Here is a 27,793-nt window from a genome sequence, read left to right on the forward strand (position 1 = left end):
CGTTCCGCATGAATGGAGACAGGTCAAAGTAATAGCTATTCAAAAGCCTGGTAAACCAGCGTCTGATCATAATTCATACCGCCCAATTGCTATGTTATCATGTTTAAGGAAATTGTTGGAAAAAATGATCCTATCACGACTCGATCATTGGGTCGAATCGAATAACTTGCTTTCAAATACACAGTTCGGGTTTCGCAAGGGCAAAGGAACAAACGATTGTCTAGCGTTGCTTTCAACAGATATTCAACTGGCCTTTGCGGAAAAGGAGCAACTGGCTTCAGTTTTCTTGGATATTAAGGGCGCCTTTGATTCAGTTTCCATAGGAATATTGTCAGAAAAACTGCACAATAGTGGTCTTCCAGGAATTTTAAATAATTTCTTGTATAATTTGTTGTCAGAAAAACATATGAGCTTCAATCTCGGACAACTGACAACTTCCAGAATAAGTTACATGGGCCTACCCCAAGGCTCATGTTTAAGTCCCTTGCTTTATAATTTTTACGTGAAAGACATTGATAGTTGCTTGGAAGGACAATGTACGCTAAGACAACTTGCAGATGATGCTGTGGTTTCTCTAAAAGGCCCACATGCAGAAATGTTGCAAAGACCATTGCAAAATTCTCTAAATAATCTGTCAATCTGGGCAAGAGATTTAGGGATCGAGTTTGCTCCGCAAAAAACTCAATTGGTTGTGTTTTCTAGAAAGCGGAACCCAGCCCAACTGAAACTCAATCTTTTGGGAATAGAAATCGACCAGTATTTGACTTCGAAATACCTTGGGGTCTGGTTTGATTCAAAAGGCACTTGGGGTACCCAAATCAAGTATTTGGTGCAAAAATGTCAACAAAGGATCAATTTTCTACGCACAATTACCGGAACATGGTGGGGTGCTCACCCGGAAGACCTCATAAAACTTTACAAAACGACTATTCTCTCTGTTATTGAGTATGGCTCTTTCTGCTTCCACTCAGCAGCAAACTGCCACCTAATAAAGTTGGAACGAATTCAATACCGTTGTTTGCGTATTGCTCTCGGCTGTATGCACTCAACGCATAATGCGAGCCTTGAGGTCCTGGCAGGGGTGAAACCTCTCCAGAACCGATTCTGGGAGCTCTCGCTAAGGTTACTTATCAAGTGTGGAGTGAGCAACACACTTGTCATTGAGAATTTCGAAGAAATGCTCAGTCTGAACACTCAATCAAAATTCATGAGAATCTATCTGTTCTACATGTCATCTGATATAAGCCTACCAAGTTATAATCCTCCCCGTGTACACTTCACTAATGACAGTTCCTCTGTTAAATACGATCTGTCCATGAAACAAGCTGTTCAGGGAATACCAGATCAACTTCGATGTATATCTATTCCTCGCATTTTCAACGAAAAGTACCAAAATGTCAATTCCTGTAAGAGATTCTTCACTGATGGGTCTCGCATAAATGGATCCACTGGTTTCGGTGTTTTCAATGAAAATTTCACCGCCTTCCGCAAACTTCAGGAACCTTGTTCGGTTTATGTTGCTGAGCTGGCAGCAATCAACTTCGCTTTGGGGATGATTTCCAACATGCCCGTAGACCATTTCTTCATCTTCTCGGATAGCCTTAGTTCGATTGAGGCACTCCGGTCGATGAAACCTGTAAAACATTCATCTTACTTTCTTACAAAAATAAGGGAGCAGATGGGTGCACTGGTCGAAAGATCATACAAGATTACCTTTGTATGGGTCCCCTCACATTGCTCAATTTATGGCAATGAGAAGGCGGACTCTCTCGCAAAGGTGGGCGCACAGGAAGGTGAGATCTATGATAGAAGAATTTCACATGATGAATTTTTCCATTTGGTTCGCCAGAGTTCTCTTCAAAGTTGGCAAAATGATTGGCGAGATGGCCAGCTGGGACGGTCGTTACATTCCATTATTCCTAATGTTTCTTTGCGAGTGTGGTGGTATGGTCTGGATGTAAGTCGCAATTTCATTCGCGTGATGTCAAGACTTATGTCCAACCATTACTCGCTAGACGCGCATTTACACAGGATTAACCTCGCGTTGAGCAATGTTTGTACTAAGTGCGGTTCCGGTTATGATGACATCGACCACGTAGTTTGGCAATGCCCGGATAATGACGCCTCCAGAGCGCTACTTTTGGATACCCTTGAGGCCCGAGGTAGACAACCCTTTGTTCTTGTGAGAGATGTGTTGGGGACCCGCGATGTCACATACATGGGATGTATTTTCGACTTTCTTCGCTCTGCTGGTATAAAAGTTTAATTTGCTTGTGTTTTCTTCTCCAGTTTTTTTTTTCTCTGTTTTGTCCTCTTTGTGTTACCAAGCTGCTCCTGGCCATCCGGAAAACCAAGTCCCACAACAAGTTGGTACCAACACCACAAGGCACCGAATACGCTAGCAAGATGCGATTCACCCCCGGATGAGCAGCAGTGAAACCTTTGGCCCAATCCTTACCCTGTCCATCCCTCAAAATGTGACCTTCTAACCTCGAGCTGCCACGAGTACCCTGGCTTCCACCCATTACTAACAGATATCATTAAAAAGTTATTACTCTGTATAATGTATACTATTAAGTACAAAGAAAGATCCTCGGCTCCGTAAAGCGTTATACGCGATTGAGCCCCAAATAAACGAACTAGATAAAAAAAAAGAATCAGTTTAACCAGACGAACCACCCTAACATAACAATAATGGGGAATAGGATCAACAATTGGAAATAAACTTTCTAAAACACAATATGTGTCTAAAAACTTAAAGCTGAAGCTTAAACAGTTTTGTCTTCGCAAATACGGCTCTGGACCTGGACTGCAGTGTGGCGGCTGTATCACTTCCATCACCAAGCCTTGTTTGTGTTGATGATGATGGCTTTCAGCCTCTCGTCTATTCATGTGCAGTTATAGCCGTGCTGGTTAGAGTGCAGGATACTGTGTATCACCATGATAATGTCTCGGTTCGATTCCCGTCGCCGCCCGTATTTCTTTTTAAACATGTATTGGTATTTGATGCCGCCGCTGCTGCCATGATCAGTCTAAAAATAGAACAAATAATGAGAAACCAGTGCGACAGAGCACACGCACACATGCGAAATTTTCCTTTTCCAGATTCTAGGAAGCCAATACAATTTTTGGTATACTGCCACCTACCAATTTTTGTATTTGCAAGGCCCTAATACAATATTTGTATATGTTTCATACCACATTGTATTAGAATCTGCCAATCTCTGGTTGCGTGTAAATATTTGAATCAACCGTTAAAAAGGTGATCGTTGGGAAGCGATGAGTGCGTGACGTCTGTTTCTCTGTGCCCTAACTATACTACAGGTTCTATGAATCACCACATTCAGGATGATGTTCAGGTCCTTCTTCAATTCCAGTTCGTCTAGGGACCTTAGGAGAGAATTCGGGACTAATCCATTTGCCGAGAGGACAACCGGAACTACACGGACGTCTTCCAGGTGCTACCCCGATCAGAAAGTCATAACAAAAACATAACATAATTATATCAACGGTTGATATCTATATCAAGGTTTGTTATCTTTAGATATATTTGTTGGAATCGGTACGAAAACTAGTTTGTACTATTTCAAGGTTCTAACAAAGTCAGTTACAATAAATGAATATGTGATTTGATCATCATTACATCAACATTATAACAAACTCAGTAATAATTTTTAAAATGGAATGTGTAACTAATCAATATTTTTTGGTAATGTTTAGTGCGTAAATTAACCGCTGTATGACGCCATTGTGTTTAGAAAATACACAATTGTTGATATTCTTTATTATATGAACTACCAAAAAAGCTCATGTCTTCATCAAATTTGTACAGAAAGCTTATGACTTTGGAAGGTGGAAAATGTGGTAAGCAATTCCACCATTACGTGATAATATTGGGTAATTTTAAATGTTTCTTATCATGATCCAGATCACCTGCACAGTTCGTATGTTCAGCAAAGTTGTTCATGATTCTTGAAATTCACGAATGGTGTAAAATTGTATGCAAAATTTCACTACTATGAGCTGTTTGATATGATAAATCTCATTATTCTGCTGTCCTAGGAAGTTCGGATCATCACTCATCAGCAAAGTTGTCGAGAAGTCTAAGGCTCTCAATTGGAAAATGTTATATGTAATTGAACTACGACGTTTACATTTGTTTACAGGATTTTGTACATGTCTTACAGGTTGAATGTTTATTATGAATGGCCACGGAGTACTTTCAGGGAATATATCTAGGGATATTATAAGTATTTCTCTTATAGGTCTTCTAGGGAGCTAACTAGAAGTTCTTCCACAGATCTCTCCGAGAGTTTCCATAAGAAATTCCTCCACGTATTCTTCCGGGTAATCCTCTAAGGAATTCTTCAACAATTCCTCCATGACTTTTTCCATGACCTCCTCTTTGAATTCTTCAAAGAACTTTGCCCCAAGGATTTGTTGGAAGATTAGTTCATATACATGTTGAAATCCCAAGTAAACCACTCCTATTATCCATTATTTCTGATGATAGAACACGAAAACACATTCCAATTCACCAATTATATTTTACCGACCAGATTACGTCACCTTTGATCTGTCGGAGCTCTCAACTAAAGGACAAACGTCTTGAAATCCCGCTTCAACAGTGCATCAGAACTTCAAACGCACAGTTCTCAAGAAACATGCATTAAACAACAGTGCATTTTTTTATTTTGTTCTTGCTCACTTGTAATAAGTTTAAAATAAGAAGCTCAGGTGCGCTGGTTTTGTTTACGAAGAGATTTGTGCGCTCGAAATCGTGAGTAGGTGCCAAAGTCGGCCATTGTGGCGGCCATTTTGGGATTCTAACACGTCTGTCCTTAAACTACTAATTGAGTACAGTATACAGATCATTCGTCATAGGGATTTCCCGCAAGGTTTAACTTAAGTTTAAAACCCAACATACATTTCGTCCCTTAAGAATTTCTTCAGAGAATCCAAAGAGAAGATTCTTTAAGACATTCTTAGCAAATTACTTCAGCCTACGCATCAAAAATTCCTTAAAGGATTCTCCATCAGGGAAAATCCATCAGAAATTCTGAAGGATCTCAGTAATTAAATAAGTTCTAGTTTTAAAGTTAAACTTTTCATTCCAATTCCAATTTCTAAGAAATTTCTTAGTATGTGGTCACTCAGTCACTGTTGTAAATATCACTACAATTAACTACAGCTTTTTACGCATAGATAATATGTGTATGCATATCTGCCGATCGAAATAGTTATGTACTAACAAATGAAGTGTAGTTGTTTTGTTAAAGTTAATAAAATATTCAGTTCAACAGCGAAACGAAGTGTTTTGATATCCCTTTGGATTTCCTGAACGCTCTGTGTTCGAAAACAAATTACTTCATGTATTTATCAAAAGGTTTCTTTACAAATTTTATCGACAATTACACCAATGACTTATTATGGAAATGCTTTTTTCTATCCTTTTAAAAATTCATTCATAAATTTCTCCAAGGGAATATTCCTGCAAGAATTTGCGGTGGATATTCCTACCGAAACAATCACCACTTAAGCGCCATAATACTACTGAACAACTTTGCAGAAGGAATATCATTAATTAATAATAATGAAATAAAACATGCCAAAAAACGCTTCAAATATTTAAATAAACGCTGGCGCAACTAGTGCTTAGTTACACACTTTTCACTATTTGAAAGTCATTAGCTATCTGTTCAACTTAGTTAATAACACGCAGATATAATTGCTATCAACTGTATTAAAAACAGTTTCGTGTGACGTCCATTCTCGTAGGTACAGCGATGTGGGCTCCAGCTCCGAAGTAGTGAACGCTGGCTCTAGTGTACAACGAGCGCACACGACATTGAAGCTGAGCGACTAAATGGGCTGTAGTAACGTGCATGGTGACGTCATAACTGGGTATGGTGACGTCATACTTTCCCTCTCCGGTATGTTGGATCAGTGAGTCTATTTATAGAGGAGCTACCAATATGAAGAACCATTTCAGCATATATCGCCCCTCACTTCAAGTGCTGTGATGGCTTCACTGGTAAAAACGACGTGCTCCTGTTCTAGGTTCTAGCCGTCGTAGGTTCGAATCCCTGGGTTTTATGTATACTATGTGGAAAAGTTTTTTGATGCCAGTAACTTTTTACAAAAAATAAAATTTCACTCTAAAAATTGATACCCCAAAAATGAGTTAATTTTTACACTACTTAATTTTTACCCAATATATTTATAACTGCTTTATAACAACATGTGATATAATTTGATGGATTTTTTATATCTCATTTTGTTATAAACTTGTTATAATTGTATCAAGACCTGTTATAATTATGTTATGACTAGAGCAGTTTTAGTTATAATTTTTGTTATTTTAACACCTAACCGGCGAATTTTATAACTCATACTGTTATGAAAAATCTTTGAAATAAATAACTTAATCGGTTATAATTTTGTTATGCCTTTCTGATCGGGACATCTGCTACATCAACTCCTTCGCTAAGTCGTGGTACTGGTTATCTTGCCGGAGAACGTTGATTGTACATTATGGTCGAACGGTATAGCGATGAGAGTTACACGCTTCATCCTTTTGTCGTAAACACAAATGTCAAGCCGATTGGCACGAATGAGGACATCCGTAATGATCTCGTGATCCCAGTACAGCTTTATGCAACTATTTTCCAGAACCGGTTGAAGCATTCCGCCATCCGCCCGTGAATCATCGTGAGTTTTTTATACCAACAATTGTGCAATCGAAATCCAGTCCTGGTGCAGCCTAATTTCTGGTATTCCGGGTATCCTCACGTATATCCTGAGCGGTAACTCCGACCGCGGTCATGTCTTCAACTCCATTACACTGTCGCTCTTCTTCTGCTAACCACATCTCATCGTCGCTGTGCTGGACAGAGTTCTTCCAGATCGGCCCAGAATTGTGTGACGTCGCCAATCACCGAGGATCTCCGTAATGTTGAATTCTTTGAGATCTTGGGGTTCTGCGGGTTTCACAATTTCAGCAACATAACGAACTAGTCTCGTTGATCGATTCCCCTGTGTTTATGTGTTAATCGACCAATCTTGGTTCGTAGTGTAGCGATCCGGTTCTCCAAACGTCGCATCCACGCGGGTTTTTGTATGCTGGGGCGTGTGCGACTTTCACCGTTTCCTTGCGAGCGCGTCTGTAATCCCAGCGTCTTGATAACAGCCGCCGCAGCTGAATACACCGTAAACACCGTGCAGATCCTCGAAGTTCTGTATGGCCTCCAAGTACTGTGGCAACATATGCTGGTTTAGGATACTTACTGCACTTGTTAACCGATATGAATTCCGCAACTTTGGTATTCGGTGGCGGGACATGGGGTCTGTCCCACGGAACTGCGTGACTGCTGTGGCCATGTGGAGCGCTAGTTCGTCTCGTAGTTGATGTCGTTGTATATCCGCTGTTAATCCTGGAGCAGTGGATGCAGTCGAATCACGTCTCTCACTTGCGTTCGATGCATCCAGCCCATCAGTACTCCTTCTCGACGTATCTCTAGATCTTGTCGTCTCCTGTCCTCTCCTCTCGATCTGTCCTCTCCCTTCTGCGCTTCCAGCTTGGTGCGCTACACTTCTGTAGCTGCGTTGGCCTCAATTGCGTTGTTGATGGCTGCTTTTATCACATGCCCATCGCCCCTCACTATAAAAGCCGATCCCATCTTGTGTGTATTGCCACCAGAGATGCCAGATTTATCTGTATCGCCGTATACTAGACACTGAGAGTACTAGATTTCAATAGAAACTAACAAAAATGTTCTACTTTTTGACGGTTTTGAATTTTTACTGATTTTATTTTTCAAAAACATGTGTGAAAATGTAAAAATTTTCATAAATTCTTTAAACTTTAGGCACCAATATATAAAGTTTTCACTAAATTTATTGAAAATAACTTCAAACTTGATGCTTTCTGGAGAAATCTGTATCATATTTTAAAAATCTGTATTTTTCTGTACTCTGTATCTTGTCTGTATAGTAGGTCAAAAATCTGTATAATACAGAACAATCTGTATATCTGGCATCTCTGGTTGCCACAACTCTTGTGGATGGCATGCTTTCCTCTAAACATTGTATGATGGAACCTGTTCCACAAGCTTCTTGCACCGCTACAATACTAAACCCGTATTCTTTCTGTATATTGGCAAGTCCGCGAGTGCTCCCGATGAAATTGAGATGTGCAGTTCTTCGTTCCAAGTTTCTAATCTTGAGTCATTTTTCATCACAACCCCGTTGACGGGTTTGCTGGTCTGACGGCTATCGCTTCTGATTCGTACAGGTACAGCGTTGGGACAAAGAAAAGTTTAAGGAAAGATGTGCCCATTTGATACTGATCGCGAGAATTGCATGCAAGTTTGCTTGTTGAACGCGCAGCATAACTTTCGGCGTAATATTTTAGTACACACACTGAAAACACTCACGGTCAGAAAATTCACTCATTTTCGAGCTAAAGTGGGACAACTCAAAAATGAGTAAATTTTATTTCCAGCGATAGCGCTGTCCCAAGTGCGAAAATCTCATCAGTTTAAGTCGTATAATATTCTTGCTGATGTGAAGAATATTATACGGCTTAAATTGGTTGGATTTTTGCACTTGGACCAGCGCTATCGCTGGAAATGCAATTTACTCATTTTTTGAGCTGTTCCAGTTTAGCTCAGTTTTGTGTGAATCTTACTCATTTTAGAGTAACTTTTACTTAGCGTGCTTACTCAAGGAGTGAAATAGATAACCCTAGTGAACAAAGTGAAGTCATGGGGGGAGGATGAGTAAAATTTACCTAAAACTAGTAAAGCCGTGCGTTGGTTCACAGGGTCAAACATTAGTAAAAAAAAAACAATGTTGAAACATCTTGTTTGACTCAATCGAATTGTCATTAGTGTCAAACTGATGTTTTTTCTCGAGTTTTTTCCTTGTCAAACATTTGACAGTCGGGTCTCCTATTAGACGCTGCCACCCACTTTAGGCCCACCTAGTTTTCCAGGCTGTCTTCTAAGCAATTTACTTCATTTGTTGTATGTAATGAGTCTATAGTAAGCAGTAACTGCACTAAAAAAATCAGTTGGATTGGATGCAAGAGAGCTGAGAAATTGTGGTGGGCCTAAAGTAGGTGGCAGCGTCAAATGGGAGACTCGGCTTTATTTCCATGATTCAGCATTCAAAAGTATATGTATGACTACGTGCTTATAAATGCTTATTTACCATTCATACCCAAGGAATTTCTTTTCAAGATCATCATTAAGAATAAAGTATTTCTTGGAACATTCGTTTATTATCTTCTAACCTACATTCTATCAGAAACTTTAAGCATGGTAATGTCAGTACGATCTTTTCAGTTCTTAAATACGCGATTCAAATCGGAGCTCTAGCGAAAATAAATTACAAATAAATTACTACCGCACTGCGTTCTTCTTTCACATGATCCAATACTTGTTTTCTTATAGAACTTATTATCGCTTCAATAACAGCGTGTACCGTTAAATTTACATCATGGTAAATGATCGATTCTTGTTTAGATGATATAGAACTACTTTCAACTCTCTTAATTCCTACTTAGTAAGGGGTTTTTGACTATTTACACATTCCGTCTCCTACCGCGGGTACGATCCCGACCCGCGCTCTACGAATACTCCTTTCCCATGACTTTCTCGATCCAAGGCACAAATTTTTGAATGTTGGTGTACACTCCGGGCAGGTGCTCCCGCCCACATCCGATTCCCCACGACACTAGTCCGATTAGCGTCTTGCGACCCTCCAACGTCAGTGTCAGCGGTCCTCCCGAATCACCCTGACAGCTGTCGCGGCCACCCTCCTTGTAGCCGGCACACAGGAACACATCGTGGATGACTTCGCGGCGACCGGCCGCCCGGAACCACCGCTGGCAACGGTCGTTCGGTATCACTTCCACGTCAACTTCCTGCAATGAGAAATTTGGTTAGGTAGCGGGTGAATAGGAAGCGGAGGGAGCATCGATCGAGAACTGACCTGTAAAACCGAAGGAACTGTGCTTTGGCCGTGCCGAGTTCGGCCCCAGCCGGCGACGGTGGCCATTTTACCCACCAGCTTGGTTTGCTTCGGTGGGAGGCAAACCGGCAGGATGTGCTGCCGGAAAACCACCTTACGATCCAGTTTGACCTGCGGGGATAATGGAAATGAGTTAATATGTTCTCCAATGCTTATTTATAACATCTCTTTTCGTGGACTTCCCGTAATTGTCCAATGATTTAGTACCGCAGATATACTGCCCATGATCGCATAACTGTCCCATATGAATAGGTAACCCAGCAAATATGGGATTGATATGCGATCATAGGCAGTATAGTTAAATTTAATTCTAGTGGAGGCTCACTGTATCGTTTCAACTAAGGTACACCGGGGCAAGATGAAACACGAAATATTGAAATAGATTTCAATACTATTTGGAAATTTATCCTTCGCTAAAAGATTATTTGAATCAAAAACTATGTGTTATGGCGATCAAACGATTTATCATCATTGAAAAACATCGTATTAACCCGCTGTTTCATCTTGCCCCACCCGTTTCAACTTGCCCCGGTGTACCTTATCATTGAAAACGGCTACGCAGTCTTGTTACAGTTAGACGAAACACAAGACCAAAAACAACCTAATAAGTGCAAGTTACCGTGACAAAATCATGTAACAGACCAATTAGTACATGTATTAAATTCTAGTTCCCCCTGAAGAAGACACTAACTCCGTGACGAAACGTTGGGCAAATAATAAACATCGTTTGCTAATTTCAAGACTGCGTAGCCGGTTTTAATGATAGTTCAATTTGATCAATACACATGGTTCAGTTTGCAAATTTTATATGTAAATTCATGACGTCTCACATTAAGCAAATGTGTATTACGAAACTCTCTGTTATACCGTTAATATTTTACAATGAAGAAAATTCTTAAAAACCTGTTAATCACAAGGCAGTCATGCCTACTTATCTAAAGACTTAAGGACAAACGTCTTGAAATCCCGGTTCAATGCATTTTATTATTCTGTACTTTGCTCACTTGTAATAAGCTTAGAATAAGAAGCTCAGGTGCGCTGGTTTTGTTTACGAAGAGATTTGTGCCCTCAAAATCGTGAGTAGGTGCCAAAGTCGGCCATTGTGGCGGCCATATTGGAATTCTAACAAGTCTGTCCTTAAAGTTCAGAGATTTTTTGCATAATCTAAAATATGCGTCAAATCGAACTCTTCATGCACTTCAACTTTTGAGATCTCGTGAGCACAAACTGCTTTCTTCACGACTTTGTGCTGAGAGTCCCCCAGGAATTCTTTCTGGGTTAACTACACAAATTCCTTTCATGATTTCACACGGGATTCTTCAGTAGCATATTCTAGGATTCCTCAGGGATTTCATTTTAAGACTTTTTTCAGTGGTTTATTTAAGTTCTCTTTGGGATAATTCTAAAGTTTTCCAATGAGATTCCCAAAAAGATTAAATCTCGAATTTCACCAGTGGTTCTTTCTAACATTTATTTAGAAAATATTCCCAGGATTTTCCCGGGATTTTTTTCAGTGGTTTTCCTAGGAGTTCTTTCTAGTATGTTTCCAGGAATGTCTTCCAAGATTCCCATAGGTCTTTCTTCTGAGATTCTTCAAGTTGCTTGTCCTGGGATTTTTCAAAAAAAATCTTTCGGCATACAGAAAATTCCGCATTCTGGCTCCTTCTAGGGTTTTTTTTTCAGAAACTCCTTCTAGGACTCCCGCATCAGTTTCTACACGGTTTCTTCCCCTATATGACTGCTATTAGCTATAGCTAAGCTGATATCGGAATTCCTTCATGATTTCCTTCTAAGACTTCAACAGAAACTTCGTCAAAAAGATTCTCAAGGGTTTTCTCTCGGGATTACTCCGGAAGTTCCTTCCGCAATTTCGCTAGAAATTTTTTTTTACTGGAATTACAGATGCATTGCTTGCGGCATTCCTTCAGGATATCATCAGGAGTTCTATCCAATATCCTTTGGAAGGATCCTACCCGGAATTGCCACCCGGTTTTGTTTAGGAGTTCATTATGTAATTCCAACAATTCCTCGTATGCAATTCATTGGAGCTCATTTTGGAGTTCTCGCAGATATTCCCAATGGTAATACATCTTGGAGTTCATTGGGAATTCCCTCAAGAAGATTTTTAATGTCCATCCGTATGGAATTCTTCCAGACGTTCCTTATAAATTCCCTACGGGAGTTTCTTGAGGTACTCCTGCAATTTCTTAGGGAACTCTTTCAAAAATTCCTTCTGGATTTTCCATCAAAAGTTTCTTCAGGAATAACATTTCTCTTTTGGAAATCCTAGAAAAAAAAAACGGCTTAAGACGTTCCAAAGGGAACTGTAACAATCTCAGATAGTCATCCACAGAAATCCCTGAAGTATAATCTAAATTAATCTAAGAAGAACTTCTGGAAGACTCTCGAAAGAGATTCCTGAAAGTAAATTCTAGAAAGGAAAGTAATTCCCAGAGAAATCCCGGAAGCTAATCCAGAAAAAACTCCTGTATTAATCCTCGAATAAATTGCTAGATAGACCATGGAAGCATTTCCTGGAGGATTCCCAAGAAGAATTCTAAGGGGAATATTCGATGGAATGCGTGGAGAAATACCGGAAGGAATTCCTAAACTCTTGAGAAAATTCTAGAAGGAGTTCCTGGAGGACTCCTACTCCTGGAGTAATCTCAGTTGGAACCAGTTTATAGATCTCATGAGAAATTTCTGGAAGTTTCCCAGAGGGAACTTGTGAATGAATCCTAAACGAGGGGGAAAAATCTTTCAAGAAGGTCCCTCAAGGTCGTCAGGAGGAACTCCTGGAGGAATTCTGCATTATCTCCTGGAAGAATCACGAAAAAATCCTGAGGGAATCCCGAAAAGATTTCCAGGAATAAGTGCGGAATGAATTCCTAGAAGAATATTTAACATAAAAAGCTGCAAGAAGAATAGTAAACAACAAGGTCACGGAAAATTTTCTTGTAGCAATCGCGGAGTGTAGTATACACTCCGCGTACCCAATTACTGTATACCCAATTGACTGTAGAACTGCTGCTACGCTGTGATTCTTCATCAAATTTGAGAGTGCCACAGTGCCATAGGCGAAGCCAGAGGCTGGCAGAGGGGGGACGTGCGCACAACCTGGCCGCCTTATATTTTTTTTAAATTTTTGTCATCTCAAGATTGTCGTTAATTCAGGTTTCCCGAAAGATTTCCTTTAAGTTTTTCTCTGAGAGCACCCCTTCAATCTATCATAGAATTTTACCAACTAACATGCCTAAATGAATGGCTGAATTTTCCAGATATGCCAGAATCAGTTACGGTAGGAAAAGGGAAGGACTTTCTAGCACTATATGCTGCTATAGAGTATGGTAAGTCAAAATTCATGTATTTTCACTAGTATTCAATTCAAACAAACATCATACTCAGAGCTAAAAACATGGGATTGCTTAAGGTACTTCTTCATGAGTATATATGCTTCGTGAATGCCTCCAGGGAAGTCTTGCGGGGATTCGATAGTGATTGTTTCAGGGCTTATTTCGAGAAATGCTTAGGGAATTCCTCCTACGTTTTTTCCCAAAATGTTTACAGACACTTCTGCAAGGATGCCTTAAAGAATTCCTCCAGGAATTTTCCCATAACTTTCTGCAGTGACTTCATCAGGAATTCCTCAAGGAATTCCTTCAAGAACTCCTCCGGGGATTTTATCAAACTTTCCTTTGGGAATTTCTCCTGGAATATCACCTCTTGTGATTGTTGCAGTGCTTTTTTTCGAGGATTCCTTCACGATTTTGTCCAGGGATTTCACCATGGATCCTTTTAGGTATTTCTGCAGATATTCCTTCAGAGATTTTGCCATATATTTCAAGAACTCTGTCATCTGGAATTGTTCGAGGAATTCTTTCAGAAAATTTTATCATAGATTATTCGAAAAAAAAAATCCAGAAATTCCTTCAAAATCATGCCCACAATATTTTTTTGGAGTCTATTTAAGGATTCCTTCAATGACCCGTCCAGAAATAACTGCTGACATGAATTCTTTCAGATTTTTATTCCAGAGATTCCTACAGAAACTTTTTCAACAATTCGTTTAGAAAGCTCTCCTGGATTTCCTAAGACATTCCTAATGAGATTGTTTCCGGGATTCCTCCTGGGGTTTTGTCACGAAATCGTCCGGGTTCATTCCTAATGAGATTGTTTCCGGGATTCCTCCTGGGGTTTTGTCACGAAATCGTCCGGGTATTCCTCCAAGACTTCCTCCTGGAAACCCTAAAAAATTCCTCCAGGGATTCACTTGGAAAATTTTTTAAGGGTTATTTCAGGAACAACTCCACAGATTATTTCAAAAATTTCTCCAAGGATTGTTCCAGGTACTCTTCTTGAGATTCCTGCAGAAATTCCTGATTGAATTCTTTCAGGAATTCCTCAGGAGTATAATTCCGAGATTCATCCTGAGGTTTCTTTAAAAAATCCTTCAGGATTCCTCTAAGAGTCACCCCACGAACACTTCATAGAATTTCTTCAGGGTTCTTCTAAATAATCTTACTGCGATTTCTTCAGTATTTCCTCCTGGATTTTTTTTTAGAAAATCCTCGTGGGATTCCCCCAGGAATTCTTATTGGTATTCCTTCTAGGATTGCTACTGGAATTCCTTCTAGGATTCCTCCAGGAATAGCTCAAGAAATTCCTTCAGGAATCATTTAGGGAGGATTTTTCAAGGATTCCTTCAAAAATACAACCAAGCATTCCTACAGATATTCTTGCAGGAATTCCTGCAAGAGTTCCTTTAAAGACACCTCTAGGAATTCTTCTAAACGATCCTTTACTTGATCCTTTAGGAACTTCTTCAGAGATTCCATCAGGCATTCCTCCAGGATTACTTCCAGAAATTCCTTCAGCCATTCTTTCATAGATTCCTCCAGGATTCCTCTAGGGACTCCTCCAGGAATTTCTTCTGGGATTCCGCAAGGAATTTGTCCAGAAATTTCTCCAGCGATTTATCAGGGAATTTCTTCAGGAATTCTTCCAGGGATTCCTCTACGGATTTCTCAAGGGCTTCCTCCAGCGATTCCTACAGGAATTCATACCAGAATTCATTTAAGAAATCCTCCTGAGATTCCTCCATGGATACCTCCTGAAATTGCTTCAGGGGTACCTCGAGGAATTCCTACAGGTATTCCAACATTCTTTCGACGATTTTTTTCAAGGATTTCCTCGAAGAGGTAAGATAACCTTGGAGGTAACCTCTTCGAGGAAATTCTCGAAAGAATTCGTCGAAAAAATGTTAGAATATTTGTAGGAATTCCTGGAGGAATCGATGAAGCAATTTGTGGAGGTATCTCAGGATTAATTCTTAAATTAATTCTGATATAAATTTCTGTAGGAATCGCTGGAGGAATTCCTGAAGGAATTACTTAAGAAATTTCCAGAGGAATGCCTGAAGAAATCCCTGGAGAAGTTTCTGGACAAATTCCTAGCGGATTCCGAGCAGAAATCCCTGCAATACTTCCTAGAGGAATTCTAGAGGAATGTCTAGAGGAATCAATAAAGGAATGTTTGGTGGAATATTTGGAGAAATTCCTTGAGGATTGTTTACAAGAATTCATACAGCTATCTTTAGGGGAACTCCTGCAGGAATTCCTGCAAGAATCTGTAGGAATGCTTGGTGGACGTTTTGAAAGACTCCTCAAAAAAATCCTCTAAGATATTCCCGGGTATTCCTTCAGGTATTGCTCCGTGAGTTCTTCCAGGGATTGTTCCAGGAATTCCTCTCTGGGTATCTTCAAAAATATATTTAGAGTTTCAGAAATCCTTCCATCATCTTTGCCAGAGGTGCATACCCAAGATTTTTTTCCAGGGATGCCTCCAGGAATACCTGATTTTTTTTAATTATTTCAAGGATTTCTATAATAATGTCTCCTGCAATTTGAATTGGAATTCTTTAAGATTATTTCAGAGGGATGCACAGGAGCCAGAAAATTTTCAAGAAGACATCTAGGAATTCTTTTCTAAGTTCCTCCAAGAAATCCTTTAGGAATTTATCTAAGGTTTTTTTCAGAAATTTATCCATGAATTCTTACAAAAATGCCCCCTGCAACTACTGCAGAAGTTTCCTTCAGAAAATCGTTCTTGGATTCTTTCAGGAATACACTAAACCCCCATTTATGCTCACTTTACTTGCGCCAAACTCAATTTACGCCTCCCATTTACGCACTAATTCCCAAATAGCACTCTCCCTATTTACGCTCCTTACGCGTTAAATGGGGTTTTAGGTGTTCGGGAACAACTAACAAGGGAAACATATGGGTAACTCTCGCTGAGACCGTCCCACTATTTACACCATGTCTTCAAAAATGTTTAAGGTGGCGATTTTCTGAAAGTCCTCCCCAAAAAAGTAAGGAAAATGCATTTGGTTAATCAAATTGGTGGACCCCCCGTTAGTTAGAGCCGCAAGCATTTTGGCGGACCCCTCGATTTTTGTCAATTGTTGGTTCATATAAACCGTTATAACTCGAAAGTTTCGCCAGAAACCACCTAAAAACTATAGGTTGTTTAAAAGAGAGAAGGTATGGCTACTATTTACAGTTATAAAAAGTTGGGTCGGCCATATTGATTTTGGTCGCCATATTGGATTTTTATACCAAAACTGTTTTTGCACCATGTTGGCAACCACCGATTTTCAAAATGTTTGCGTCAATTGAAAGCGGGACATTTTTACACAACATATCAAAAATTTAGAGATGTATCTTTTTCCTATCAAAAGTTATCTGCACTTTTGTGAATCATGCCACTTTTGCGCACTGGGCCAGGTACCGATTGTTTACATAAATGCAGCGTTATTTCACAGTGTTTACGAACATTTATTCTAAATCTGAATCCACTAATGAAAAGTTGAAAGTTTCAGCTTTTCAAAACACCAAAAAAGTTTAAAAAGCAATGCCCGCATCGTTGAGAAACAGTTAAAAATGAGAACAAACCTCAGATTTGCCCTAATTTTGCTGCAGGTGCGTTTGTGTATACAAGCAGGCGCCAACTTTGATGCTGTTGCGTGTCATTGCCGGTGCGCATGGAAATGTATGGAGAAAACGTGCCATGATTTACAAAAGTGCAGATAACTTTTGATAGGAAAAAGATACATCTCTTAATTTTCGATATGTTGTGTAAAAATGTCCCGCTTTCAATTGACGCAAACATTTTGAAAATCGGTGGTTGCCAACATGGTGAAAAAAAATGTTTTGGGAGATAAATTCAAGATGGCGGCAGAAATCAATATGGCCGACCAAACTTTTTATAACTGCAAAGAGTACCTCTATCTTTTCTCTTTCCAACAACCTATAGTTTTTAAGTGGTTTCTAGCGAAACTTTCGAGTTATAACGGTTTAAATGAGCCAACAATTGACCAAAATGCTTGTGGCTCTAACTAACGGGAGGTCCACCAATTTGATTAACCAAATGCATTTTCCTTACTTTTTTGGGGAGGACTTTCAGAAAATCACCACCTTAAACATTTTTGAAGACATGGTGTAAATAGTGGGACGGTCTCAGCGAGAGTTACCCATATGTACATACAGGGGATAGACAAAATGATCGGGACAGGCAAAATTTCCACTTTACAAAAAATGTCCAATTAGCTGTAACTTTTCGATAAGTGCATCAAATATTCTAAAATTTTAACTGTAAGTTGATCAACTAGTTGTGTATTAGTGGACAAAATTTGGAAAAGATCGGGCTATTCGGCACGAGGTTATAAGCATTTTAGAAAAAGGTAGATTTATCCGATAGTCAAATTTGAGCTGTTATATCTCCGGAATCAATGAACCGAATACAATGAAATTTTGTACATCTATGACTTATATAATGAGCTCTAAAAAACGTTTGACACAACTTGAAGTTATTAACGAGAGAAAAAGTTATAGCGATTTCATTAATTTTATGATTTTTCAGTAAATTGGTCTATTTTTAATATGCATCCCATTACTTTTTCAATGAATTGCCGCCGTAACAACATACTTTCTTTTAAAACATATCTGTATTCGAGAGAATCAGAGGGAATTTAAATGAACTATAATTAGCATCTTGAATTTTTAAACGATGTTGAACTTTAAGAAAATTGGATGTTTTATTAGAAAAATAATCTAATCGTTATAATTTTCTTCCGTGTTAAGAATTTTTAGTTATGTCAAAAGTTTTTCGAAGCATATTATATATGTCATGAATGGTCAAAATTTCATTGCATTCGGTTCATTAAATTTGAAGATATAACAGCTCAAAGTTGGCTATCGGATAATTTTACCTTTTTTTAGAATCTTTATAACTTCGTGCAGAATTGTTTGACCTTTTCCGAATTTTGTTCACTGATACACAAATAGTTGATCAACTTACAGTGAAAATTTGAGAATATTTGATGCACTTATCGAAAACTTACAGCTATTTGAAATTTTTTTGAGAAGGGAAAATTTTGTCTATCCCCTGTATAATGAACATTTGAAGTTGTTTCTCCGTTGTTATCCGTCTCAAGGAGCACAGCCACTAGCAGTGTTGCAAAGTTTAGTTGTTCTAAATCTTGGGTGACGGGCCACGCGATCTTCTCAAGATCCGAAAGTTCTAGGAGAGGAGTAGATTTTTTTTTCCGGATACTGCGTCTAGGAGATATACATTACATGTATTACAGTAATATCAGTGGTTCCCATGCAGAGACTACGGACCATACCAATTTCTCAACTAGCGAAAGTGCGATTAGAAAGTGAAAAAGGTTTTCAAATTCTGCATCTCAAGCAGCATTTATCATAATATACTGGCGTTGCAAAGCTCAGTGGTTCTCAAGCTGTGGTCACGGGCCATGCTGATTTCACAAGAATCGAAAGTGCGATTGAAAAGTGAAAAGGGTTTCAGTTTCTGCGTCTCAAGAAGTATTCATAAGAGTATAGTACCGTTGCAAAGCTCTGTGGTTCTCATGCTTCAATGACGGGCCATGCCAATTTCGCTAGAATCGAAAGTCCTAAGAGTTGGGGTGAATTCTTTTTGGATCTGTGTCTCATGGAGCACTAATTGCAATAAAGTGGTGTTGTGAAGCTCAGAGGATTCCAATCTGAGGTCACGAGCCATCCATATTTCTCAAGAATCTAAAGTGCGATGAGAAAGTGAAAATGATTTTCAGATCCTGCGTCTCATGAAGCAACTATTACAATTAAGTGGCGTTGCAAAACTCAGTGGTTCTCAAGCTAGGATCACGGGCCATGTTGTTTTCTCAAGAACCGAAAGTCCGAGAAGAAAGTGTGAATGTCTTCTTCTTCTTCTTCTTCGTCTTCTTCTTTATGGCTCGACGTCCCCACTGGGATTTGGCCTGCCTCGCTTCAACTTAGTGTTCTTTGAGCATTTCCACAGTTATTAATTGAAGGGCTTTCTTTGCCTGTCATTGCATGAATTTGTATATTGTGAGGCAAGTACAATGGTACACCCCAGGAAGTCGAGAAGATTTTCCCGACTGGAACGGGAATCGAACCCGCCGTCTCCGGATTGGCGATCCATAGCCTTAACTACTAGGCTAATTGGAGACCCCTAATTGGAGAACGTGTGAATGTATTATTACAATTTACTGCCCAGTTAACACAAAGTCTTATATGATGTTGAACAGGATGCTAAGGTGGAGGCCATATGCGTACATGCTTCCATTTAACCGCGTGTAAAGTGTGCGTATATCGCCTCCACTTTTGCATCCTATCAAACATCATATGCCATCAATGCTCAAAATTTCATTAAATTCGATTTCCTGGTTGCAGAGATATGACAGTTCAACCAAGTCCATTCGCGATTCAGAGTCTTACCAGCGCAATGTCATTCCGGAAATCGCTCGGCGAATAGCTGGGATGCACCTCCTTCCGCTCGATGGCATACTCCTCGTGGTTTAACCGCTCGTCCTGATCCCGCACGTCCCACTCGCCTAACCTCACCTTTAGGTTACTGTTTGGGGTTCTAAAAATAGATGTATGGTAATGAAAACTTGTACTTCAGACCAGTATTTGATGTAATCTATACGTCGCAACACAATGAGCCGCCGTGACAATCCACCGGTTCGACACCAGTGCCCCTCCGCAGCTGAGCTTCTTCGTCAGGAAGCCCGTCTTGATGAGTGCCGCCTGCCACGGATGCGTACCGAAGCCGGTAGAGTGGCCGCCCACAATCCGGTTGGTTCTGGTGTACAACTCGCCACAACCTGCAAAATTGAAGAATTAATGTTTTAGTTTGAATTGTCGGGACAAACTGTCTATCTTCATGCTTCCATCACATTCTAGCTAATAAGTGACTTAAACCTAAGTGGGTGCTCAAATATCGGACTAAGCGTGATAGTGATAGAAAGAGACAGAGCGCGCATTCGATTGGTGCTGTTCTAAAACTACTGCGGAAGCTGTAGTGGATCGTGAAGGCGAAAAATGGCAGTGCATCGGAGTTGGGGATCAACTGAGAGAGAGAGAGAATCGGGATTCGCTACGCTGGATTCGCAGGATTCTACGGAGGACAACTTTGACTTTGAAAATACCGTTTTCGATTCCATAGCCATCGTCCTCCTGCTGTCCCTGGTAGTTGAAAACGGACGGTCGTTGATTGTTGACGATACCGTTGCCGGTGTTGAAGATCGAACCGGTCGTTGGTCGCGTCCCGAAGCTGAACGGCCGGTCGCTGTAGATGGCACTGGCCATCGGTCCGTGAGGGTTTTCGTCGTGTAGAGAGCTTCCACTCCCGGTGCCACCTCCACCGAAGTTGATCGGAGACTGGGGTTGTAACGGCCGATAAGGTATCGGTTTCTGTGGTTGAAATACAGAGTTTAAACCGTTGCCCAGGTGATTGCTCTCGTAGCCCCACTCCGGAGGGTTTGTGCTCGTCACCGGGTAGAGTTGATACGATGGTTTGGAGTTGTAATTTCCGGAGTTTGAGTAGACTGGAATCTGAGCCGGAGTTGTCCCAGGTGGGGGACGATTTTGATGGGCGTTGTTACTCGATGAGTGTGGTGAGGATGATGCCGACGACGAGGACGACGATGGCGAGGGGTAGAAATCAAACAGATTGATAATGTCACCTGGATGTGATGAACGTTTAAATAAAGTTTGGGTAGTGATATACAAAACACGTGGAAGAACAAATTATTGAATGATTGAAAGAATCCGCTATTCTTATGTGATTTATGATCGGGTGGGATATCTGTACGTTGGAGTGGCTTGGGAATGTATGTCAGATGTCAAGGAATACGGAGAAATGAATTAGTGAAATAAACTTTGAGTAAATCCCTGAGTAAATGTGAGTTTTTGAACTGAAAAAATGAAGAATTGTCAGCGAGCATGTCTGGGTCATATTGACTTGACCCCAACATCCTACTTGAGTTAATGAAGTTAATACACTCAAACCTCCATTTAGATAGGATCCATTTAGGTAAAATCTATTTAGGTCCCTCCATTTAGGTAACGTTACCTAAATAGAATTTGGTTGTGTTCAGAACAGTTGGAGTACTTAAGATTGATGACGTCATACCCGACATTAACCTATCATTCACCTCTTTTTATGTTGGTCACCAAACCCAACATAGACCCAACAGTTGTTCGATGTTGATCCAACAGTGGTCCAACATACGGTACAAATTTACCCGACTTTGACCCGACATTCAATAATTTTTCAGTCTGGCGGAATTTTGCAGGTTTTTTTTTGTGTTCCGTGCCCAGCTAGTCATTTGTATGACAATTCTCACCTGAGGCCCTCCAAAACCCCCGAAAAGGCCCCTGAAGAAGCCCCTCTCCTCCTGAAACTCCCTTGAAAGTTCTCTGAAACTCCGCATGACCCACTTTAAATCTCCTATTCGAGTCACTCTCCCTAGTTAAACTTCTTTGCAACCTTGTACTCCATTTAGGTAATAAATTGAATCAATTTAGGTAATGAATCCATTTAGGTAAAAAATCTATTTAGGCAGTCCCGACTCATTACCTAAATGGAGGTTTTGGTGTATAATAAAAGATATTGGTTACAAGCACGATAAAATAAACACTGAATGGTCCTTGCACTGTACACCTGGGTCTACAATAATCCCGGAAAAAAATCTTGGAAGAAAATAGGGCTCTTGAGCGAATATATTGTTTTAGTCCTGGAATAAATTCCTATAAAATCTGCGGTATTTTTTATAATCCTGATGGGTTTTTGCGGGGAGATTTCAAGAACAACATCACCTGAATCAACTTCTGATCTGGTTACTTCCACCGGGTTGCCAGGTACTGGATCCGAATACCCTGGCGGAATACAAATTACACGGGATAACCATGGATAATACTGGATATTTGATCGATATATTCAAATAAATATACTGCTTTTAGGCTTGAGTTTGAAAATTTTGACTAAATAATCTGTTATTCAGCTGTCATTGTTACTTGGATATAGCATCGGAGGCCAGGGAGCTTTTATAGCGAAGAGCAAAGGGAGGTTACAGGTGTTTGAGGCGGTCCCAGCGGGTTTTAGAGGGGTACCTAGAGGTCGCAGGGGCGTTTCAAGAAGTTTTCAGAGACCTTCAAAGAGGCTCAATGGGGTTTCAGTTTCTGAGAAAATCACTGCATGAACTTTGGGTGGGTACACAGTTTACATTCTAGGACATCTGGAGGGATCTCTAGAATAATTTCGGGAAACATCTTGGAAGAAAGTAGCGCCCCTCAGGCGAATATATTGTCCTCAAACTAATTCATCTAAAATCTTCGGTATTTTTTGAATCCTTCAAAAAGGATCGACGGGGTCCTAGGAGTGTTTGATAAGGTGCCTCAGGGGGGACCAATGTGGCCTCAGAGGCGCATGGAGTCTGATGGGGTTCCATACGAGTTTAAGAGGATCTTAGGGGCGTTTCAGGGGACTTCAGGGGGTGTCAGGGGCATTTCAGGAGGTTCCGGGGGATCTATCTCAGGGGTGTTTCAAGAGGATACCGGGGGGTTTCAGAGGTGTTTTTAGTGGGCCCTAGGGCGCTTTGGGGGTTGCGAGGAGGTCCCAAAAGCATTTGGGAGTTTCAGAGTTTGCTCAGGGGGTCACAGGTATATCCTCAAGGGCGCTTCAGGGGGTCTCAGAAACGATTAAAAAATTGTTAAGGGGCTCCAGAGGACTTCCAGAAGATTCCAATTGCGTTTTAAGGAGTCGAAAAGGCGTTTCAGGGGGTAAAAGGTTACTTCAGGGGCGTTTCAAGGGGTACCATGAGGTCTCAAAGACGTGTTTCAGGGAGTTTTGGTACCAGAAAATCTCGGGGGTATTTCAAGAAGGACCCAATAGGTTTCAGAAGCGTTTCAAAGGGGTCCCGTGGGGTTTTAGGTTGTACAATGAGGTTTCAGGAGTGTTCGAGGAGGTCTCGAAGAGTAAAGGAAGATCCCAGGGGCGTTTCCAGGGGGTCCCAGGGTGTACGAGCGGTTATGAGGAGGTCTTCTCAGGGGCGCTCAGAAGGTCTCAGGGAATTCCAGGGAACTTCCAAAGGGTCTCAGAGGCGCTTTAGAAGCCTTCAGGGAGGTACCTGAATTAAGTATTCTAGTGATCTCAGGGGTGGCTCAAGGGGGTCGCAGGGGGTTTTATGTGGTACCACGAGGTCTCAGAGGCATTCAAGATAGCATTGGGCAAGTTTGGCTGAGACATCGATTTTTGTGAATCGATTTGAATCGGACCTGCAGAATCGATTCACCGATTTGTTTCACATCGATTCGATATTATAAAATGTTGCAAAACCATATAATGATCCATGATTTATTTGTCTAAATAAATATTGTCTAAATAAATAATGTCTAACAATTGAGACTGTACATAAAACCGTCTCTGGAGGAATTCCTGGACGCATCCGTGGAGGAATTCCCTAAGAAATTCCTGGAGGAATTCTTACAGGAATACCTGACGGAAACTTTGAAGCAATCCCTGGATGAATACCTGGAAAATTTTTTGGAGGACTCAATGGAGAAATTCTTGGATGAATGCCTGGAGCATATTCTGAAAGAAATCTTGAAGGAATCCCTGAATGATCTCTTGGAGGATTTTATAGAGAAAATCTGGGAGGAATCTCTAGAGAAGAAACATCTTAAGGAATTCCCAGAAATCTTAGAGGAGTTTCTGGAGAAATTCTAGGAAGAACTCCTGTAGGACTTTGGAAAAAATCGCTGGAGGAATCACTGAAGCAATTTCTGGAATAACCTCAGCAGGAATGCCTGAAAAATCTTCTGGACAAATTCCTGGCGGAATCCCAGAAGTCCCTAAAGGATTTCTTAAAAAAAAATCCCTGAATGAATCCTTAGAGAACTTTCTGAAGAAATTCCTAGAGGGATTCCCCGAGAACTTATTCTGGAGGAATCGTTGGAGAAATTTCTGGAGGAATCACTGGAAGAACCCCAAAAAGAATCAATGGAGAAATTTGTAAGGAAATTCCTAGAGGAGTTCCCAGGGGAATTCCTTGAGGAAACCCTGGAAGAAATCCCGAAGGAATCCCTGGAAAAAATCATAGAATTTCTGAATAAGTCGTTGAAAGAATTTCTGACGAAATCCATGGAAGATTTCTTGGAGATATTCCTGGAGGTATTGTTGTAGGAATTTCCGAAAGAATTGCTGTATCAATTCCTGGAAGAATCTCTGGAGGAATTCCTGAAGAAATACCTGGGGAAATCACTGGTGGAATTCCCGGAGGAGTACCTGGAGAAATGCCTGGATGAAATCCGAAGGAATGCCTGGAGGAATACCTGGAATAATTCCTGGATATATTCTGGAAGAAATTCTTGGAGTATTCCCTGGTGGATTCTTGAAGAAATTCTTGAAGGAATTCATAGAGGAATCTCAGAAGGAATTCATGCTGGAATGTCTGGAGAAATTTTTTGAATAATTCCTGGATAAACGCTGGGAGGAATTCCCAATGTTTTTTTTGCCATAGGTATTGTGGAGCAAGCCCGTGCACAAGGGGGGGGTTTTGGGGGTTAAACCCTCCCCATTACCGACGCTTCTTACACTAGGCGCCCCTCCGCCTTTTTCCGAAATTGAGGAAAACCCCTCCCTTGGCGCCACTTCTGTGCACGGGCCTGTTGTGGAGATATTCTCAAAGGAATTCCTGGAGGAATGCTTAGAGCAATTGGAATTCCTGGAGGAATTTCTGGAGAAATCCATTGAGGAATTCTTGAATTCCAGGCAGAATTGCCGAAGAAATCCTAGGATCAAATTTTAGGAGGAGTTCCTTAGAAATCCCAGGAGGAAATACTGAAGAAATCGCTGAAACTCTAGAGGAAATGCTGAAGGAATTCTATAAAGAGTACGCAGATGATTTTAGGAGAAATCCCTATATCAGTTCCAGAAGAAACCCCAGGAGGAAGCTTGAAAGCAATCTCAAAAGGAATTCCTAATGGAGTCTCTAAACAGGTCCTGAAGGAAGTCTTAGTTTAATTGCTGGAGGAGTTTCTGGAAGAATTCCAGGAGGAATTCCTGAAGGAATCCCAAGAAGAGTTCTTAGAGGCATTTTCAAAATAATCCTGGAAGTTGTTCCCGAAAGAACCACAGAAGGAATTCCCTGGAAGATTTTCTGTATGGATCCCTGGGTAAAATTGTGAAGAAATCCTTGTCTGCATTAATTTGGACAAATTACTAAAGAAGTACTTAGATGGACTACTAATGATTTTTTTTAGAAATTCTGGATCAATTTTTGAACAATCTCTAGTAAAATGTTCTGAAAGAACATTCTGGAAGACATTCTTGCAGAAATACTTCGAAGAATTCCAAATGGAATTATTGGAGAAATCTCTAGCGGAATCCTTGAAGAAATGTCTGAAGGAATCTTTAATGGATCTCTGGAGAAATTCCTAAAGGAAACCTCGAGAACAGCACTTAAAAAATCACTGCAGATACCTTTAGAGATATCCCAGGACAAATCCTCGAAGAAATATCTCACGCTATGTCCAAATGGAAGTATTATGAAAATCGAATGTACCTCAAATGTTATTCCCTAGGATCGTAGCATTCTGAAGAAAAATGAAAATTTAATATTTTTAAATCGAAATAAAAATCGAATGTAAAAAATCGATTAATCGAAACAAAAACATCGATGTCGTGAACATCGATTTCAAATTGCCCAACGCTAATTCAAGGGGGTCTTATGCTTGTCTCAGGGGCATTTCATGGGGTCTCAGAGACGTTTCAGGGAGTTTTAGGGGGCACAAGGTGATCTCGGGGGCGTTTCAAGTGCCTTCCAAGCCTGAAACCTTTCGAGGCGACCCTAGGGCCCCCTGAACCAACCCGAGATCCCCTGAAACGCACGTTGGCAAATCTCGTTGGATAAATGTACGACTCGTGCTGAAAAAAACCTATTTTTGCAACTCTTTCTATGGTATTCCGGGGGTGTGCCGGGGTTGCTTCAGAATAAATCTTGAAAGGATTCTTTCATGAACTCTAGTCGACATTTCTTCTAGGATTTCTACTGGGATTATTTTACGGATTCTTGCCGAGCTTTCAACAACGATTCCTCCCAGGATTCTTCCAGATATTTCTCCCAGATCTACTGTAGGGAATTTTCCCAAGATTCCTTCAGAGATTTCTACCGGAATTGATTTAAAAAATATTATGTCATTTAATTTTGAAATTTTATGTGAATCGTAACACTGTTGTGGAACGTAGCCCCAACTCCTTCAACAGCGTTACTTAGTTGATGAAGCATCTCTGATTTATTTCGACGGAGGATGAAAGAGCAGTAGAACGGAGCGTGAGTTAAAGCTAATGAGAGTGCAAGAATAAATAAGTGGAAAATAAAGAAACACTAAGAAATAGGCTTTTTAATGCACATAAATATCTGTAGTGAACCATGGTGTTATCTGACTGTCAATTTCTTCACTCATTATAGATGCATTGTTAATGTACGGATCAGAATACAATGAGTGTAAACAAGTTGTGCTAAAATAGAGCTTGAAAAATATATCAAATGTTGAGGACCAACATTGAAGAGTTTTTTTATCTACACCATAAACTTCAATTTTATCGTGAAATCTTGTTTATTTTATTAAAATTTTACAATTTATAACACATTTTTATGAATATTGAAATTGTGAGACACCTTGGGCATTGACTGATTAACTTACATAATTCCAAGTAACCAAAAGTTCAGATAAGAGGGTACTTTATAAGCTAAGCAGTAATTTTAAACAAATATTTATCTTCCAGAGTCACAAGCTTGTTTGTGGTATGTGATTCATGTCTGAAATTGCTTCAGATAATTATGTTTTCACACACGTCGTTCCTATGTAAATTTGAACTGGAACCTCCTGCAGGATAGCCAGTTGACTTACCACTGCGCTGCTGAAGACACTTGACAAAGTCAAGCCAACTTCACTATCACTACTGTACAAATGTGCAAAACTATCTGCCAACCGAAATTCGATTCAAGTCAGATTTCACCCACTGTTCACACAATCGTACCTGTAGTAATGTGGCAGAGCGTAGGGTTCTTACGCAGCAACTAACAGTTCGCAGTTGTTTTCTGCAAAAAATACATTTAATCTTTATTGAAACACAATGCTACAGAGCTGAACTTCTATAAACTTGAAAGTTCTAACAAAGTAACTTGTAAACGAAGTTCCTGCAAGGCTCATCGTTAGCCTCTTAAGCAGCCAGAAAGTTGCATTCTGAACTTTATCTGAACTTCGTGAAGCTTGAAAGTGCATTTTATTATGGGAAGCAAAACTTTTGGATACTTGGGATGATACGTAGAAGCTCCAAAACAAACATTTTCAGGAATTTATTTATTTGTCAATTTGTCTTACTCCTG

General features: G+C 40.2%; 1 protein-coding gene and 1 long non-coding RNA gene across 3 annotated transcripts in view; one reads left to right on the forward strand and one right to left on the reverse strand.

Annotated features, from left to right (window-relative positions):
• LOC134287718 (uncharacterized) overlaps positions 1-27,793 on the forward strand; it is a 100,935-nt gene that overhangs the window by 56,680 nt on the left and 16,462 nt on the right. The window lies entirely within an intron of this gene.
• LOC115253681 (serine proteinase stubble) overlaps positions 9,264-27,793 on the reverse strand; it is a 69,802-nt gene continuing 51,272 nt past the window's right edge. The window contains exons 3-7 of one of the 2 annotated variants that reach the window (XM_062850314.1): positions 20,549-21,085; positions 20,047-20,224; positions 19,836-19,983; positions 9,997-10,146; positions 9,264-9,928 (exon numbers count right to left, since the gene is read on the reverse strand). In XM_062850314.1, coding sequence (XP_062706298.1) covers positions 9,632-9,928; positions 9,997-10,146; positions 19,836-19,983; positions 20,047-20,224; positions 20,549-21,085 — 1,310 coding nt within the window. In that variant the 3' untranslated portion in view covers positions 9,264-9,631. The remainder of the gene's footprint in view (positions 9,929-9,996; positions 10,147-19,835; positions 19,984-20,046; positions 20,225-20,548; positions 21,086-27,793) is intronic. The other variant, XM_029853210.2, reaches the window with a different exon arrangement.

Source organism: Aedes albopictus, chromosome 2, assembly GCF_035046485.1.
Source record: "Aedes albopictus strain Foshan chromosome 2, AalbF5, whole genome shotgun sequence".
Taxonomy (NCBI): Eukaryota; Metazoa; Arthropoda; class Insecta; order Diptera; family Culicidae; genus Aedes; species Aedes albopictus.